Raw genomic sequence first — 19,194 nt, forward strand, 5'->3', positions numbered from 1 at the left:
AAACCACCGCAAGAAGCAGCTTGCACTGCAACTAGAGTAACCTCCGCTCTCTGCAACTGGAGGAAACCTGTGTGCAGCAATGAAGACCCAGTGCAGCCAAAAATTTTTTTTAAAAAAGGAGCGGGGCAGAGAATTGGAAACTCTCTCCCACCCAGGGCCACAATCATGAACTTGAGACAGGTCCTTCTAGTCAACGCTTTTATGTCTTACCACATACACACCCATGAACAATATAAAGTATTTCTATGAGCTTTTAAAATTCACACTAATGCTCTCAGGTTGCATGTGCCATTCTGCAATCGGTATTTGGGGGGACTGCCATTGATAGAAATAGGTCTGGTTTATTCATCTGAACTGCTGAACAGTATTCCTTAGAATGAATGGACCATGGCTTATTTGTCTGCCTTCGTCTGACTATGAGACTGTTTCTGGTTTTCTGCAGCTGCAGCTGCTCTGCATTCCTGGGCCCCAGAGCGTGAGTCCCTTCCTTGGAGGCCCATGTTCCTTTTTTCAGGGCTCAGGCCTCCTGACAGAGGACTCCCAGTGTCTGTTACCCTGAGGGCAGGACCTGAGTTCACCCCTGTAGCCCCAGGCCCATGCCCAGCACTGGTAGGCACTCAGCCTCTTTGGATGGATGGATACGGAAGAATGGGGTGGTGGGGGCTGTGCACCCAGCCTTGACCTCTCTGTGCCAGGGACAAGCAAGCCAGGATGGCCTGACAAAGCCCAGATGCCTGGGGCCCGGTGGTCAATACCCATCCCAATGGGGGTGGGGTAGGGTCCTGGCCATGAAACCCCTGGAACTTCTGGACAGGTGTCCCAGTTTACTCTGAGTCCAAGACACCAGGTCTGTCAGGGGGAGACCACCCCTGGACTATTGACCAACATCAGCATGGGCTTAGGTAGCAGCCCCACCAAAAACCTTTGTTGTTATTTAGGGAGCCCTCCCGAGGGTCAGGCACTGTACATTTCACCTGTGTCGTCTCTCTCTCTGGGCAGTTATCAGCCCTCTTCCAGCAGACACGGGGTCCAAAGGTTGAGATGCCCAAGGGCACACAGTCAATGGCAGAGCAGGACTCAAACCAATACCTGAGTCACTTAATTCAGAGACATGGATGCCTGTCTAACACAATGGCAGTGCCCTTCTCTCCTGGGGCCTCGGCTAGGCCGGAGCTGAGCACCCGCAGGCCCAGCTGGTCACAAGCCCCCATTTCCTTCTGTCACAAGAAAACAAGCACCTAAGCCCTGGCACCCTAGAGATTCACAGGAGAAATCTTCCTGGGAATGGCAAGTCCAGGCCCCAGCTCTGACAGGAGAGGAAACACGGCTCAAACACACTTGGCTGCAGAATTCCCTGAACTTTAATGCTGTGGCCACAGCTGGAGGCTGATGGGGGTCTGAGGGGCCGCAGACCCCTCCTGCCTCCAGCCTTGGGGTCCCCAGGCACCAAGTGACCAGGTAGTGAGAAGCCAGGGGTCCTCACCCCTGTGCTCCTGGCAGTGAGCAAAACCCGAGGCTCTCGGAGCTCCTGTGGGAGGGCATGGCCAACCTCAGGAGAGGCCGAGGTGGGGGGCACCAGTGGCCCCCAGAGGCCTGATCCTGCCAGGCTTGGGCACGGCTCGGCCTGGGGCCTGCACGGAGCAGCTAAGGGTGGAGGGGACAAAAGCAACCAGAGTTCCCAGCCTGGGACCAGTGGGCTACCCAGAAGGGAGGAGAGGCCTCGAGGAACTGGGGACAGGTGTGCACAGGGGCCCTGGGCCTCTTAGGGCACTTGACTCAGGCAACCCCTGAGATGAGGAACTGGAGGACAGAAGTTAGTTCTGAGAAAGCAGGGGGCGGTCAGGGGCACCCCCTAGGATGACGTCCAAGGCACAAAGAAGGTGATGAGGCCTCCTCTCTGCCGGCCCCACAGTTTGTCAGACTGGCCCCTGGGCTGGGCTTCAGTATCCTCGGGTCACGTGAGCCTTGCTCTCCGGGTCAGCAGGCACCTCTGAGGAGTCGATCGGCTGGTATGAACTGCGCTCCTCTGAGGGCCCAAGGGAACCTGGGGGTTGGAGGGAGATGGAAGGAAAGAAAAAAATGAAGGGTGAGGACTTCGGACATTCCACGAGGCCAAACCAAGATCCCCCTACTCCCCACTGCCCATCTCACCCCATCAAGAAAAGCCAGAGCTGGGCATCTGGGCACCCAGGACAGTGACAGTGGCAGCAGCCCCAGGCACCAAGCCTTTAGCATGTATCATTTATTCAATCCTCCTGTAACCCTACAGAGCAGGGTATTTTTTTTTTGTCCCTACTTTACAGATGAGGAAACCAAGTGTTAAAAAGATAAACCGACTTGCTTAAGATTATAAAGCTTGAAACAGAGGACACTAGGGTTCAAACCTACGCCGCACGACCCCAAAGACAGGGCTCTCAGTCACTATGCCTCAGTGCTTCCCTGGGAGCATGTGCTCAGGAATCTGGCTGAGGGATGCCCAGCCCTGGACCCAGGGGCTCCCCCCAGCTCCTCTCCCAGACAGCAGACATCATTGTACAGCATCCAGAAGGCCCCTTGGGCTGGCGCAGCTGCAGAGCCCAGACGATGTCAGGCTGGCTGTTGGGTTCTGGGTGCCATACTCCTCACTCCTGTCCTCACTCCCCACATCTGTCCTGTGCTCCTGAACAAGCCCCCAGCGCCCCAGGCCTCTGTATCTTCATCTGTCTAATGAAGGGACGGTGCTGGCTCCTCCCTACCCCAGGGCAGGTCCCACAGCCTGGCGGTTTGCCAAGGGTGGGCAGCCCTGGGCCATTCCCAGCCTCAACCCAGTTGCTCCCCCAGCAGGTCTCAGGCCACTCTTCAAGAGTGAAAGGCAGAAGGCCACACCTCTCCCCACTTCTCTCAGAGAGAAAGGACATGAAATCGGGTGTCACAGGGGGCTGGGGAAGGGCTACAACAAGCAGGGGTCCAGCTCAGAGAGGCTGTGGGAGGGGGCGGGTGGGGCCGGGCTAAGGAAAGGCATGTGCAGCTCAGGGCTGGCTTTAGCCAGGGCTCCCAGGACCGAGGCCAGCACTGCCTCTCCCCTGGTCACCCAGACCCCATAGGTGGCAGGAAAGGGGGTTCCAGCGATGGGACTAGAGGGAGCTGAGAGGGGAAGCTGGCCCTGCAGGTGTCTATGGGCCTCGGGCTGCAGGCTGCCCAGAGCTGCCTGGGGCCTTGGATCAGGCCCCCAGTCGCACCCATGTTTAAGCTGAGAGAAGGACATGGCACCATAGCCTGGTGCCAGGGAAAGTTCATACCAGGCAGGGATGGCTGGGGAACCCTTGGGTTCTTCTAGGAGACCAGAAACTTGTACACTTTCCAGCCTGGTGCCCAGAGCCCACACCAGGCCCCACCCTGCACCTTGAATCCCTGCCTCAGGGGGCAAGGTTGGCTCCCTGGGGCAGGGCCTGGGGGGCGGGCAAGGCAGAGACCGAGGAGAGAGGAGGAGACAGCAGTGCCAGCACCTGGGCTGGTGGGAGGGGAATTGGGGAGCTGGCTGCAGGTGGTGGTCTCACCAACGTGGACCAGGAGCTCACCCCCACGCTCTCGGTACATTTGGTAGACGAAGAAGCAGGAGATCGGCTTGAGGATCAGGTTGAGGATGGCCATGCCTGCGCTGAAGCGCACCGTGTCCGAGAGGCTGGACCTCGGGTAGAAGATGCCAAGGTAGATAATGTCCAGGAAGATGGTAGCCACCAAGCCACCCAGAAACTGCAAGACAGCCAGGCACAGGGCCGAGGGGTGAGCACAGTGTCATTAGTGTTGATGAGCACGCTGCTGCCCTGTCACCCCACCCCCCACCATATATACCAGACTGGAAGCTCCATTTGTGCCCTACTGTGTCCGTGGGGCTTGCTGGAAGACAGACCAAGACAGCAGGTGGGACTCTGCAGACTAGATGCCTGACTGGGGACTGCAGGGCTGAGAGCAGGGTTGGGGTCCCTGTCTGGACCCAACTTGCCGGCTCTAACAGAGCCCTCTCCCCCAACTCTTCTCATCCTTGAGGCTATGATGAGGCACAAGACATGGGCTCAGAATCTTCTAGATGGAAAGTCCTTTGGAATTCACTGGCTCCATCTCCACCACTGAAGAAATCTGTTTCTAACCGTCCTGAGAGGCCCATGCTGGTGCTCACAGCCATGGGGTCTGAGCGGGTGTCTGGGGGCTGCCAGTGGGACAGTTTAGCCAAACTGTGTCCACTCTGACCTCACAAAGTGGTGGTGCTCCCTCTTCATGGGGAGCCCTCCCTATTATGGGGGCCCTCAAGCGGGGTTACTGGTGCATGCCCTACTGCCTTCCAGGAGCGGCCAATCTCGTGGGGCACTGGTGGGGGTCCACCCCATGCCCTTTTTGGGGAAAAAATTGAGGAGACTCTCGGAGCCAGGCAGGCAGAGCAGCAGGCCAGGCTAGTGAAGATACATGTGGGCTGGGAACCTGGACTCTAGAAAATGGAAAATGGGGAAAAAAGAAGGCAGAGAAGACAGGACAGGTGAAGGGGAAGACGGAGCTGGGCCCACGACCACCCTGAAGCCAGTTCCCTGGCTGCTCCCCCAGCTCACCATACTTATGGCGTCGACAGAGTCCCGCTGCGCCACGGCCCACACGCCCAAGGCCAGGATGGGGAAGTTGGTCCAGGGATACGGGCCCTGGAACACGATGCAGCCCCTGTGGGAGGAGGCGACTGAGTCAAGTCAAGAGGTGCCCCCTAGGTGCCCACCCCTCCCACAGGTCACCTCCTGGGGCACCAGGTCTCAGGGGCCCCACGAGCAGAAGCCACAGTTTGGCCTCATTCCCCTCTCCACTCCCCTACTTCCCACCCATGCGCCAAAAATGTCAGCACGTCCCATCGGCTCTGCTTCCCAAACGGATCCGGAATCTGGTCATATCCCTTCAGGTCCAAACCACCATCCTCTCCTACTGGGATTGATCATTTCGCTGTAGCCTCTCCCCATTGGTCCCCTAACTTCCACTCCTGCCCCATCCTGGCCATTCCATAAATGTGCTTGCATGTGTACTAAGTCACTTCAGTTGTTTCTGACTCTTTGCGATCCTGTGGACTGTAGCCCACCAGGGTCCTCTGTCCATGGGATTCTCCAGGCAAGAATAGTGGAGCGGGTCGCCATGCCCCACTCCAGGGGATCTTCCAGACCCAGGGATCGAACCTGTGTCTCTTACGTCTCCTGCATTGGCAGGCAAATTCTTTACCACTAGCGACACTTATTAACTCCTGCATAAATAGCAACCAGTAAGGTAAATCAGGAGATGTCACTTCTCTGCTAAAAGTCCTCCAACACTTTCTTGGAATAAAATTCAGACTCTTGACCATGGTCTACAGGGCCCTGTGGGGTCTGATGACATAGCCCAGCCTATATCTCCCATCCATTGCCTTGCTGTTCCCTCTACCTGAACATTTGGTCCCTTCTTGTCATTTTAGGCTCAGCTCATATGTTAATTCCGAGACTCCTTCCCTGACTGCCCCACTATAAGGACCACCTTCTAACACAACACCCACTCTCTTTTATTTTGTAGGGCATCGCTACTAACTAAACTGTTTGTCAATTCAAAGAAAAGAATAGTTAACCCAGAGCTCTTACTAGTATCTGGCACAGTCATGAGTGCTTTAAATGGGTTCATTTATGTGCATATGTGTTAACAACCCTTGTAAAGAGGCACTACGGTCATCTTCATTTTAGAGATGAGGAGACTGAGGCCCAGAGAAGTCAAGGAACTTGCCCAAGGTCACACAGCTGCTAAGTGGCTGAGCTGGGATTTAAACCCAGGCAGTCTGGCTCAAGAGGCCATGCTCTTACCCACCTGGATGGCCCAAGCACACAGTGGGGTGCTTCATAAATGTAAATGACATTCCCTGAAGTGTACCATGTGGAAAACATGTGCAAAGCAGTTAGGTGCAGAGCACCGTGGGGCTTACTTAGAATTAGTCATCTCATTTTTTGGTTTTGAGAAAGCAAGTGCTGGGGGCCCAGCCTGGACTCATTAACTCAGAATCTCAGGGAGTGTGCCTGAGCAATCTGGATTTTCACTCTGCTCCCCAAGGCCATAACCATGATGATCACTGATCCTGTTATTCACACCCATGAACACATGCACTGCACTTCCACGTCTGCAAAATGCACATGTGAGCTCAATGGTTTCCAGTCTTGGTCGGGCAGAAAAATCTCCCCAGAAACTCAACAGATAAAGCAGAGGGTAATGATGAAAATTACCCTGCGGTCCCCGGGCCTTCCTTGTGCAGGCCCCTGGGCAATGTCTGGTGAGCAGAGCAAGGCCATGCTTCTCCCTCACAGCTCCTGAGGGCCATGCATCCTTGCACCCATTTTACAGATGGAAACCAAGGTACTGAGAAGTGAAGTCACTTGATCAAGGTGACCCGGCTGGAACATGGCAGGGCTAAGGACATGACCAGGGTCAGTCTAAATCCTGAGTCTGCTGTCTCTGGGCAGGGGGTATGAAACGAGAGTGAGGGTCCGCCCCTAAGTGAGTGACCTCACCCCTGAACTCAGGTTCATCATGTGTCTACTTGCTGAGCTGCTGAGTTAGCCTCCAGAAGGCACCCTCAATAAAGGTCAGCAATTATTATGGTTTCAGAAATTGTGTTTTCACCTTCAGATGACTTAACAAGATAAGTGGGAGGGTCAGTAATACTCTCACATTATAGGTGAGAAAATGACTCAGGGGGTTTGAGTGGCTCACCCAAGGTCACAGACACATAGAGCTCCACTGGACATCCACCCCAGCAAGGTATGAGAGGCCAGCCTCTAGGCTTCAGCACCTCACAGCCCCAGACGCAAAGGCCCTGGGGGAGGAACCAGAGGGATGCCAGGCCCCAGAGGGCTTGGGCAGTGTCTGGAGGAAGGTCTGAGCTGTCAGTACTGCCCCCCGGGCTGCCGTCTTCCTGAGGATGAGGGCTCGAAGCTCCTAGGGTCAGTGATGGCAAAGGCCTCTGGGTACCACCTGCATCCTTGGGACACAGGAGCTTGCTGATGATGATCTTGACAGAGGAGCTATTTAGTCTTGGAATGGGCCAGGAGACATGGACAAGGCCCCAGGAAGACATGTGGACAGGACCCCAGAGAGACATGTGGACCCAGATCTCGGGAGACCAGGGGGACACAGAACTGGACATCCACAGTCACTCACCAGGTTGTCAGCAGCCAGTGAACCAGGAGGATCGCCTGTGGCACAAAAAAAGAGGGGATGGGGTAAAGAAGAGAACTGTGACTGTGACCACCATGGTGGTAGGATGAGTGGGCAGGAAAGCTTCTGGAATCAAAAGACACCAGAAGCCCCTGCCTAGAACCTAAGAGGGCTTCAGCAATGTCTGCTCAGACACCAGCAAGAAAGTGGCCCCCAACAGTGGTAGAAAAGGAGGAAGAGCACAGATCAGGCCAGAGGACACTGCCAGGTCACCCCTTCCCAGTCCCTTAGGGCAGCTGACACCCCCACCCCTTCCTGCTTCCAAGGAGGCTCCTTTGGGGAACCTGGGAATCTGCTCTAAAACCAGAGGAGGCCCTGATGGCTGGGAGGGGCTCAAATGAAGCTGATTTCAGTACACCGGAGCTGGGGTACAGTGTGGGGCTGAGCAGATGCCCAGTGCATCCAAGGAATGGGAGAGCATCCCGGGGGCAGGAGACCAGAGGGGAAAGGGGGGCCTGGAGGGCCTCGGCAAGGAGCATGGACTTCATCTCTAGGGTGCTGAAGGAAGTCACCAGGAGCTTTTCTGCAGGAAGGTAACATGTTAGGATTTATACTAAGAGTCCATGCACTGTCCCACCCTTTTTAATGCCACATATGTCCTTCAGAGACAGGCCTCTTTACTGGAACTGGTCTCTATTCCTGGAAATCAAGAGAGTCCTGATTGCAAAGCAAGTAAAGAAGGAAGTATTAGACTTTCCTGGTGGTTCAGTGGCTAAAACTCTGTGCTCCCAATGCAGGGGGTCCAGGGTTTGATCCCTGGTGGGGGGAACTAGATCCCATATGCTGCAACTAAAGATCTCTGTTAGTAAATGTTTATTCATTTGTTTGTTTAGCTATGTCGGGTCTTACCTGCAGCACATGGGATCTTCATTGTGTTATGCAGGTTCTCTAGTTGTGGCCCGAGGGCTTAGTAGCTTACTTGGCATGTGGGGTCTTAGTTCCTGGATCAGGGATCGAACACACGTCCCATGCATTGCCAGGTGGATTCTTAAACCACTGGACTGCCAGGAAGTCCCAAATAAATAATTTTTAAAAAAGAAGAAGGAAGGAAGGAAGGAGCAGATGGATGCTACGGGGAAGGCAGGGGGAAGAAGCGGGGAACTCGGAGCTGGTGCTAAAGGGGACTTGGGGACCAGCCAGGCACAGGGGAGGGAGAGTGGGGTGTTCCAGGGTGGACTCCCAGGCAAGGACACAACACCCAGAGCCCTGAGGAGGGGGAGGGCCGGGATGGGGTTGAGGTCGGGGGTGGTGGCGAGACGGCAGGAGTGGGGTCCAGTGGTGGACGAGGACCTTTAAGGGAGTTTGCTCCAGGCACTGAGGGTTCAAGGATGCCAAAAGCCTGAGGCAGCAGCAGCATGCCGGGCCCAGAGAGCAAGGGTGGACCCAGAAAGGACTGCAGTGAAAGGCCCAGGTTTCTGGTCTTGTGCTCAGGGGGCTGGGGGGTGTTAAGGAGAGGATGCCACCTGCAGCAAGGAACTCTGGCTGCATTTCTAGAAGAATTACTATTGGACTTCCTTGGCGGTCCAGTGGTTAAGAATCCACCTGTAGTGGACACGGGTTCAACCCCTAGTCTGGGAAGATCCCACATGCTACAGGGCAACTAGGCGCTGTGCGCCACAACTACTGAGCCTGCACACCTAGAGCCTGTGCAAGAAGAGAAGCCACGGCAACGAGAAGCCGGAGTGTGGTAACTAGAGAGTATCCCCAGCTCACCACAAGTAGAGAAAGCCTGCACGCAGCAATGAAGACCCAGTGTAGCCAAAAAAAAAAAAAAAAAGATTATTTATTGCACATCTGCAATGTGCCAGGCCCTGGGCCCAATGTCTCACATGACCTTCTCTGGGCCTCTGAAGCAGATACTAGAATCATTCCCATTTTACAGTCAAGAAAACTAGGCTCAGAGGCAAATTAAGTTGATCATGACTCCACTGATGGCAAAACTGTAATTAAATGGTAAGTCTGACTCCAGAACTAGGGCTCCTAACCTTTGTGCTAGAGAGAGAAGTTCTTTGGGCTTAGACAGACATGGATGTTTTCCACACGGTGCGGGGTGGGGTGGGGGGGGAATGGCCAGATGACATCCAGGGCAGATGGCCACGATACCCCACCTTGCCCCCAGTGCTCCGTGAAGTGAACCAAGTCCAGACTGTGGTCCCCAACCCCTAAAGAACTCCTCTTCCAGCTACAGAGGACTAGAGAACAGCTCTTTAAGGACCAACACACCTGACTTTATAGAGGTCTCAAGATGCTGAAAAAGCTGAGCCTACATGACTGAGAGTTGGACCATAAATAAGGCTGAATGCTGAAGATTAATGCTTTTGAACTGTGGTGCTGGAGAAGACTCTTTGAGAGTCCCCTGAACTACAAGGAGATCAAATCAGTCAATCTTAAAGGAAATCAAACCTGAATATTCACTGGAAGGATTGATGCCGAAGCTGAAGCTACAATACTTTGGCCACATGATGTGAAGAACTCCTTAGAAAATACCCTGATGCTGGGAAAGATTGAAGGCAGGAGGAGAAGACAAAGGGTGAGATGGCTGGATGGCATCACTGACTTATGGACATGAGTTTGAGCAAACTCCAGGAGTTGGTGAAGGACAGGGAAGCCTGGCATGCTGCAGTCCATGGGGTTGAAAAGATTTGGACACAACTAAGCGACTGAACAAGAACAACATGACAGCAGGCGAGCTCTGGAAGGAATCTTGGTCACCACCTACCTTTATTAATTAGTGCTTCCTACGTGTCAGGCACCAAGATAAGATTTTTCTGCCTGTGAACATGTTTCATCCTTACAATCCTCTGAAGCACCATTTCCCCAGTTTTACAGTTGAGAAAACCAAGGCTCAACGGTAAGTAATCTGCACCAGGTCACAGAGCAGAGCCAGGATTCAATCCCAGCTTAGCCAGGTGTTGTTCCACCCAGGCCCTGAGTGGATGTGTCCTCCTATTACAAAGATGCGGAAACCAAGGGAGAGTAGAAATAGTCTTCTGAGGTTTTTCCCAGGGACTGAGGAGTGAGTGGACTTCCCTGGTAGTTCAGTTGGTAAAGAATCTGCCTGCAATGCAGGAGACCCTGCTTCGATTCTTGGGTTGGGAAGATCTCCTGGAAAAGGGATAGGCTACCCACTTCAGTGCAAAGAAACAGAGGAATACAATAGAATGGGAAAGACTAGAGATCTCTTCAAGAAAACTAGAGGTACCAAAGAAACATTTCGTGCAAAGATAGGTATAATAAAGGACAGAAATGGTATGGATCTAACAGAAGCAGAAGATATTAAGAAGAGGTGACAAGAATACACAGAAGAACTACACACAAAAAGATCATAATGACCCAGAAAACCACAATGCTGTGATCACTCACCTAGAGCCAGACATCCAGGAGCGTGCAGTCAAGTGGGCCTTAGGAAGCATCACTATAAACAATGCTAGTGGAGGTGATGGAATTCCAGCTGAGCTATTTAAAAATCCTAACAGATGATGCTGTGAAAGTGCTGCACTCAATATGCCAGCAAATGTGGAAAATTCAGCAATGGCCACAAGACTGGAAAAGGTCAGTTTTCATTCCAATCCCAAAGAAAGGTATTGCCAAAGAATGTTCAAACTATTGCACAATTGCACTCATTTCACACACTAGCAAAGTAATGCTCAAAATTCTCCAGGCTAGGCTTCAACAGTATGTGAACTGAGAACTTCCAGATGTTCAAAATGGATTTAGAAAAGGGAGAAGAACCAGAGATCAAGTTGCCAACATCTGTTGGATCACAGAAAAAGGCAAGATAATTCCAGAAAAACATCTACGTCTGCTTCATTGACTACACTAAATCCTTTGACTGTGTGGACCACAACAAACTGGAAAATTCTTAATGATGGGCATACCAGACAACTTTATCTGCCTCCTGAGAAATCTGTATGCAGGTCAAGAAGCAACAGTTAGAATAGGACATGGAACAATTTACTGGTTCCAAATTGGGAAAGGAGTATGTATGTCCAGGTTGTAAATCGTCACCCTGCTTATTTAACTTATATGCAGCGTACATCAAGCGAAATGCCGGGCTGGATGAAGCACAAGCTAGAATCAAGGACGCAGGAAGAAATATCAATAATCTCAGATATGCAGATGACACCACCCTCATGGCAGAAAGCAATTAAGGTGAAAGAGGAGAGTGAAAAATCTGGCTTAAAACTCAACATCCAAAGAACAAAGATCATGGCATCCAGTCCCATCACTTCATAGCAAATAGATGGGGAAACAATGGAAACAGTGACAGACTTTATTTTCTTGGGCTCCCAAATCACTGCAGATGGTGACTGCAGCCATGAAATTAAAAGACACTTGCTCCTTGGAAGAAAATCTATGACAAACCTAGACAGCATGTAAAAAAGCAGAGACATCACTTTTTTGGACAAAGGTCCACATAGTCAAAGCTATGGCTTCTCCGGTAGTCATGTATGGATGTCAGGGTTGCACCATAAAGAAAGTTGAGCGCCAAAGAACTGATGCTTTTGAATTGTTGCATTGGAAAAGACTCTTGAGAGTCCCTTGGACTGCAAGGAGATCAAACCAGTCAATCCTAAAAGAAATCAGTCCTGAATATTCATTGGAATGATTGGTGCTGAAGCTGAAAGAAAGTGAAAGTCAAAATTGCTCAATCGTTTCCAACTCTTTGTGACCCCATGGACTATACAATCCATGGAATTCTCCAGGCCAAAATACTGGAGGGGGTAGCCGTTCCCTTCTCCAGGTGATCTTCCCAACCCAGGAATGGAACTCAGGTCTCCTGCATTGCAGGCAGGTTCTTTACCAGTTGAATGACCAGGGAAGCCCAAAGCTGAAGCTGAAGCTTCAATACTTTGACCATCTGACGCGAAGACAGCACCATGGAACCTTCTGGAGACTGAAAAGAGGCCCATGTAGCTGGAGTGGAAGAGGAGAGTAGAGGAGGGACAGGAAGCTGGGTGGGGGTGGGGGGCAGGGCTGAGCCTGGGAGGTGTGGGATCTTCTGATCTTTATCTTGAGAGCAAACCACAGGCCCCTCCGACGGAAGTCCTGCCCACAGAGGGGACAGGACCTGCCACACGCCACCAGCCACGTGGTCCTGGTGTTGGGTTTTTAACTACAAGACACCAAGGAAGGCGTCACAGTCATATCACTTCTCCCCTCCCCAACATCAACACTGAGTCCTTCCCTCCCTCAACTTCTACTTCAGAAATGGTCTTCATTCCCAAATGCTCTGGTTCCCACCTCTAGACTGCGCACACAGCAGGTCTTTAATAAAGGGATGCTCCTGGCCTGCTGCTGCTGCGAAGTCGCTTCAGTCATGTCTGACTCTGTGCGACCCTGTAGACGGCAGCCCACCAGGCTCCCCTGTCCCTGGGATTCTCCAGGCAAGAACACTGAAGTGGGTTGCCATTTCCTTCTCCAATGCATGAAGGTGAAAAGTGAAAGTGAAGACGCTCAGTTGTGTCCGACTCTTAGCGACCCCATGGACTGCAGGCTACCAGGCTCCTCCGTCCATGGGATTTTCCAGGCCTGGCCTACAGAGCCCAGAAAAGGAAAGGCAGCAACACGCAGGAAAGCCTGTGAGGAAACCACTCTCTAACCTGTGGGGTAAAGTATTTCCTCGAGCCGGAAAAGCCTGTAATATGGAGTGAGCACCTGGCTAAGCCCCCAAACTAGGCCCTCTCTTTGGGGAAGAAAACAGTATGACCTGGAAATCCTGCGGGCCTTTAACAGAGACACCTCCCCTCAGTGCAACATCACTTTTGTTTGCTCAATATTTAGGAAACTTAGCACCAGTGGAACATGCCTCTTCAGCCGTGGGAAAAGAAACTCATGAAGACTAAGCCTCCTCTGCCAGTTTCCCCATCTTTGTAATGGGAGGGCACACCCACTCAGGCCCAGAGGGGTCGAATGTGCAGGAAAGCTCCAACAAAAAACCCAGCCAAGAATCTAAAAAAGAGTGAATATAGGTATATGTTTAACTGATTCACTCTGCTATACATCTGACACTAACACAACACTGTAAATCAACTATACTTCAGTAACTGCAGCCATGAAACTAAAAGATGCTTGTTCCTTGGAAGGAAAGCTATGACCAACCTAGACAGTGTATGAAAAAGCAGAGACATCATTTTGCCACCAAAGGTCCATATAGTCAAAGCTATGGTTTTTCTAGTAGTCACGTACGGATGTGAGAGTTGGACCATAAAGAAGGCTGAGTGCTGACGAATTGAGGCTTTTGAATTGTGGTGTTGGAGAAGACTCTTGAGAGTCCCTTGGACTGCAAGGAGATCATACCAGTCAATCCTAAAGGAAATCAACCCTGAATATTCATTGGGAGGACTGATGCTGAAGCTGAAGCTACATACTTTGGTCATGTGAAGAGCCGACTCATTGGAAAATGCCCTGATGCTGGGGAAGATTGAAGGCAAAAGGAGAAGAGGGTGGCAGAGGATGAGATGGTAAATAGCATCACCGACTCAATGGGCATGAATCTTAGCAAATTCCAGGAGACAGCAAAGGACAGGGGAGCCTGGCGTGCTGTAGTCCGTGGGGTCACAAAGAGACATGACTTAGTGATTAAACAACACATTTCAATAGAAATTAAAAAAGAAAAAGAAACCCAGCCAAACCAGCCCTGCCATCTCCCACAGCCCTTATCTCAACACAAAAGAACTGTCTTCTGGCTCTGGGGGAGGTTTCTGGTCACCAAGAGAATACTGGGGAGTCTCAGGTACGGCCACAGAGATGGGGGAGAGAGGGGCCTCAGCATGTGCCCCGGTGGCCTGACTGCTCCTGGCGCCCTGACTGTTCCCGGCTGGGCAAGAGGAGAGAGACTTGAGCTCCTGGACTCTTCATATAGCGCCTGGCCCAGCGGGGCTGCCTGGCCCTTTCCCAGGCCAGTGTTCGATGTGTCAGAAGAGCAGGGGACAGAGAGACCGGCCATGGCAGCAGGGGCTTGTAAGATGCTGGACAGGGGGAAAGAGACCTGAGTTCTGGTCCAGGGGCCACCTCCTTTTGTGTTGGAGCCCTGGGTTCCTCCCCAGTGACACAGAGGCAGCATCTATCACCCTGGTGTCCCACAGGGGCGCCTCAACCAGAAAGAGACAGGCATCTGACAGTTACTGGATGTTTCCACGAAATAACTGTAAGCACCTCCCTGGGGGCTCAGTGGTAAAGAATCCGCCTGCCAATGCAGGAGATGCAAGTTCGATCCCTGGGTCAGGAAGATCCCCTGGAGAAGGAAGTGGCAACCTGCTCCAGTATTCTTGCCTGGAGAATCCCATGGAGAGAGGAGCCTGGTGGGCTACAGTCCATGGGGTCACAAATAGTTGGACATGACTGACAGACTGAACAACCACCACCACAACCTCTGCGGACAGTCATCCTGAAACCACGTCACCTACAGCAACCCCTGCTACTGATGCAGATGTGCCTGCCTCATATCTACACTGCCCTGAACACTTGGCCCATGTCATCTTTGTGACTGTCTGAGGTAGAGTTTTAACCCTTATATTTCACTTATGAAGACACTGAGGCTGTGAGAGATTCATTGGCCCAAACAGTTATGTATGACAAGAGAGCCCAGATGCAAAAAGCAGAATCAGTTTCTTGGGTCTGAGTTTTTCTGCGGATAAAAACGTGATGTGGGTTTCCCTGGTGGCTCAGTGGTAAAGAATCCGCCTGCCGATGCAGGAGATACTGGTTCAATCCTTGATCTGGGAAGATCCCACATGCTGCAGGGCAACCGAGCTCATGGGCCACAAACTACTGAGCCCATGTGCTGCAACTACTGAAGCCTGTGTACCCTAGAGCCCATGCTCTGCAACAAGAGAAGCCACTGCCGTGAGAAGCCCATGCTCCGCAACTAGAGACTGGGCCCCGCTCATTGCAACTAGAGAAAACCTGCACAGCAACAAAGACACAGTACAGCCAAAAATAAATAAACACATAAAATAAAGATTAAAATAAAAAAACAACAAAACTGTGAAGCTACACCACTTCCTGAACCACTGGATCCTCCTCTTATCATCCTAGAAGGTAGGGTCTATTTTTATGCTCTTTTTATGGTGAGGAAACCTTAACAGAGAGGTTAATAAACCTATTTCAGGTCACACAGCTGGTAAGCAGCAAAGCCTGGCCTCGGAGGGAGATCTGATTGGCCCCAAAGCCTGTGTTCTACCCACTGTACTACAGTGCCAGGATCTGGAGAGCAAGGGAAGGGTCGATGGAAATGAGTATGTTTGACGAGGAGAAATGAAGGGTAAGGGGAAATCGAGGGGTCCTCGGACCAGGATTCAGACTCTTCATTTGTCACTGGAGGGCCCATGGCAGTGGGGCTGGCACTGCCTAGCCAGGTGGTCGACAGACTTGAGGTCACCATAAAGACTTTGTTTTTTTCCTTTGGCCACACCATATGGCTTGCAGGATCTTAGTTCCCTGACCAGGGATTGTACCTGGGCCCCAAGCTGTGAAACCACAGAGTCCAAGCCCCTGGACCACCAGGGAATCGCCCTCCATACAGATTAATATACAGAATATATTTTTCCTGGGAATTTCCTGATGGGGCAGTGGTTAGGACTCTGTGCTTTCACTGCCAAGGGTGTAGGTTCAATCTGTGGTTGAGGAACTAAGATCCCACTAGCTGTGTGGTGTGGCCAAAACAAAATAAATAAACAAAGAAAACCCAGAATATATTTCTTAGTCCTGTGCAAACATTCAGCGGCCTATCGAATGAGGCAGCAAGATCCCCAAGGATCCCCAAGGGCTGAGCCCAGGGGGCAGTAGTCAGGGCTGCCAGAGAGGGGAGGGAGAGGCAGGCAGTGTTGACCGTGTGGCTGCTGGAGCCAAGTATGTGGATCAGACCCCAGCTCCATGACTGAGAGCTGTGTGACTCTGGGCCATCACCTGAGCTCTCACAACTGCCGCTTGCTCTTCTAAAGTGGGGACAATAATGCTCCATGGGGGTGTTGTGTGGCTATGGAGAGGTGGAGGGGTGTGTGAAACATTCAACACACTGCCTGCTAGGTAGTCAGCCTCTGGGACATGGCTGTGCACGTGCAATTGTGTCCAACTCTTTGTGACCCCATGGGCTGTAATCTGCCAGGTTCCTCTGTCCATGGAATTCTCCAGGCAAGAAATACTGGAATGGGTTGCCACTTCCTAATCCAGGGGATCTTCCCCACCCAGGGATTGAACCCATGTTTCCATTTGCAGGTGGGTTCTTTACCACTGCACCACCCAGGAAGCCCCGAGACAAGGCCGTCCTCATGACTATTGTGCAGTCAGGTTCCGGAATTTTTAACCCTCGTGCTCTACTACCCCCCTGCACCCTCCTCCCAAGGGCCTTTTCTTACAAGCCCTCATGAACCCAAGTCTAGAACTTTCTAAACTCTCACAACGACGTTCCTTCAGCTCAGGACTTGCCTCATGCGTGGTGTTGGGTTAGGAACTACCCAGAGGGCCTGGGGCAGCTGCTTCTGTTCACCTGCCCACTCTGGCTAGGCTAGGCACAAGCAGGCACTGAGCCAATGCCCCAGGAATGTGTGAAAGAGGGCACGGGTAGTGCAGGGTCAGGGGAGTTGGGCTTTTTCTGAGCTCCCAAGGGGCTCTGATCTCAGACTATCCCACTTAGACTCCCGTGGGAGGCCAGAAAAAACAACAACAAAAACAGAACTCCCAGTTAATCTTTAATTTCAGATAATGAATAATTTTCTAGACTGTTCCAAATATTGCCTGTGATATAAGATCTGCTGGAGAAGGGATAGGCTACTCACTCCAGTATTCTGGGGCTTCCCTGGTGGTTCAGATGGTAAAGAATCTGCCTGTAATGTGGGACACTTGGGTTCGATCCCTGGGTTGGGAAGATCCCCTGCAGAAGGGAAAGGCTACCCACTCCAGTATGCTGGCCTGGAGAATTGCAAGGACTATACAGTCCCTGGGGTCACAAAGAGTTGGATATGACTGAATGACTTTCACTTTTCATACTTAGATTAAAAAATTTATTCACTGTTGATCTGAAATTCAAACTCAACTGGATGTCCTCAATGTTACCTGACAACCCTAGCTATTCACGACCTCTCAGCACTTACTTGTCTCTGACTGGTAGCAGCTAAGACCCTTGGAGATATGGTGTTTTATTTCCCAAGTCAAAGAAAGGACCAGCTGTTTCACTGTGGGCACTGAAAGCCAGCAGAGCTCACATCTGTGGTCACATGTGGCCTGTGAGGCCCATAAAGTTTCTCCAAAAAAAAAAGGCCACAAAACAGACTAAGCCCTCCCACTGGGCATAAACTGTCAAAGCTGAAGTCGGCCCTAACTAATGGTGGCCAGGAAAGGACACAGCTTTGAAGTCTGACCCTGATGGGTTCAAATTCTGACTCTGCCACTTAATCTCTGTGGGGCCTTGACAAGTTACCTATCTGATCTGAGCTGAAGTTGGCTCAACTACAAAAATCTCAGAAGGTTGATGCAATTAAATAACCCGGCATACCACAGACGCCCCAAGAATGAAGGCTCACTCCCTTGTAAGTTCCTGCCGCTCTGTCCCTTTCCTCCTTCCCCCTTAATAATTACTTTAGGCAAATCTCTAATCAGAGAAAAGGTAGTCGGCATTAACCACACACGGCCTGGAACAGAGTGAATGTTGATACCAACGAACCTCAGTTGCCCTCGTGTAAATTTCTTCCCTGCTAAACCTTCAATTCAAGCCCTTTCCCTTGTCACAGCCATCACACCCCCTGCAGCGGTTGACTGGAAGCCTCGGAGAGGTCTGCTGAAGCAAGTATTCAATATTAAGGAAATGTGCCCACGTGAAGTCACAGCACAGACCATGTCTAATAACCCAAATATGGATGATGTATTGTTCTGTAGTCATCTATCTCTTACATTACTTTAGTACCAGACACCATGGGTACATAAAGCTTTGTCAAGGGTGAGTAAGGGGGTACTCCTGCATACAATCTCAAAGGAAACCGTCCCCAGGCCCCAAATGGCAGGTCTGGTCCAAGGTTAACACCTTTCTGACCAAAGCTAAAGGCTTCAGCCTCTCAGTGGCAAACCCAGCCAAGAAGCACTGGGCTGGGGGAGGGTGGGGAGAAAAAGAAGAACAGCTTTTGGCACTCTTACAGCTCAGGAAATGAAGACACCCCAGCCAGCTACAGGGTTTTCCTAAATGTGCAAAGTTGGGGGGTTCTGCTTTTGAGTAAATTCTATTGGTGTCTGTGTTGCTGAAGAAATAAAGACGTTGAATCTATCAACTCTGAAAAACCATCTGTCTGGGATCATCTGATTTCCTTAACTTGATCTTCCCAACCAAAGAGGCGGTAAGGGCAGTGCTGGGTGTCCAGGTGAAAGCTTTACCCCTCTCTCGGTGGAGGGGAAATGTCCTGCCTCCAAGTCCAGCCTCGGGCTCTCCGTGAGTCCCTCCCCCTCCCCACCACCACGCCTTCCTCTTTCTCCAGAGAAATTCTGGGCGCGCAGGCCAAAGCGAGCCTCAGGGGCTCAGCGCTCCCAGCTGAACCGGTCTGACTCCAGGAAGAGACGGCCGCTTCCCTCCTCCAGCTCCCTCTCGGTCTTTCCTGCTGGCCTTCTGGATCCGTTTCCCTGGTATGGTCTATCCGCCCACCTCCTTCCAACTGGGCTCTGTTCGTTCTCTTTCTCCCTACCACCCCACTTTTCCCAGATTCTCGGTCCTCTCACCTCTAAAATCCTACTTTAAAAGCGCAAATGCCCAGCACGCTCCGGGAGACCCGCCCCGCGCCACCCCCGCCCCGCCCATCGCCACCTTCAGGTTCACGGCTGGCAGCTCCATCGCGACCCAGCCGGACAGCACCTGCGCCACAACCGCGGGGTTCCTGGTCTCCGAACTCGGGAAACAAACTTGGCCGGCCCCGCCCCGCCGGCTGCCCGCTGCTAGCGCTCCAACCCCAGCTGGGCTTGGGGGCCACGTGAATA

The 19,194-nt window shown here is 51.9% G+C and overlaps 1 protein-coding gene across 2 annotated transcripts; it reads right to left on the bottom strand.

Moving 5' to 3' along the window:
• Window positions 1–1,343: 1,343 nt before the first annotated feature.
• Window positions 1,344–19,156, bottom strand: LOC122707976 (angiotensin II receptor associated protein). 2 transcript variants are annotated; one of them, XM_043924033.1, is made up of 5 exons: window positions 19,025–19,156; window positions 7,180–7,214; window positions 4,581–4,686; window positions 3,537–3,732; window positions 1,344–2,044 (listed from the first exon to the last, which is right to left on the bottom strand). In XM_043924033.1, exons 1-5 carry the CDS (start codon window positions 19,049–19,051, stop codon window positions 1,941–1,943), a joined length of 468 nt encoding a protein of 155 aa, XP_043779968.1. In that variant the 5' UTR covers window positions 19,052–19,156; the 3' UTR covers window positions 1,344–1,940. The 2 variants fall into 2 exon arrangements, with proteins under 2 accessions (XP_043779968.1, XP_043779969.1); XM_043924034.1 differs by having other exon boundaries at window positions 3,558–3,732; window positions 19,025–19,152.
• Between the last annotated feature and the right edge of the window lie 38 nt (window positions 19,157–19,194).

The sequence above is a fragment of the Cervus elaphus genome, chromosome 14 (assembly GCF_910594005.1).
Source record: "Cervus elaphus chromosome 14, mCerEla1.1, whole genome shotgun sequence".
Taxonomy (NCBI): domain Eukaryota; kingdom Metazoa; phylum Chordata; class Mammalia; order Artiodactyla; family Cervidae; genus Cervus; species Cervus elaphus.

Excerpts from the sequence above, each read along its gene's own strand:
- LOC122707976 (XM_043924033.1), bottom strand. The coding sequence starts at position 19,051 with ATGGAGCTGCCAGCCGTGAACCTGAAG. Across the intron at positions 3,733-4,580 it reads CTGTCGACGCCATAAGTATG|TTTCTGGGTGGCTTGGTGGC; the intron begins GTGAGCTGGGGG and ends GCTGTCTTGCAG. Across the intron at positions 2,045-3,536 it reads TGAGCTCCTGGTCCACGTTG|GTTCCCTTGGGCCCTCAGAG; the intron begins GTGAGACCACCA and ends TCCAACCCCCAG.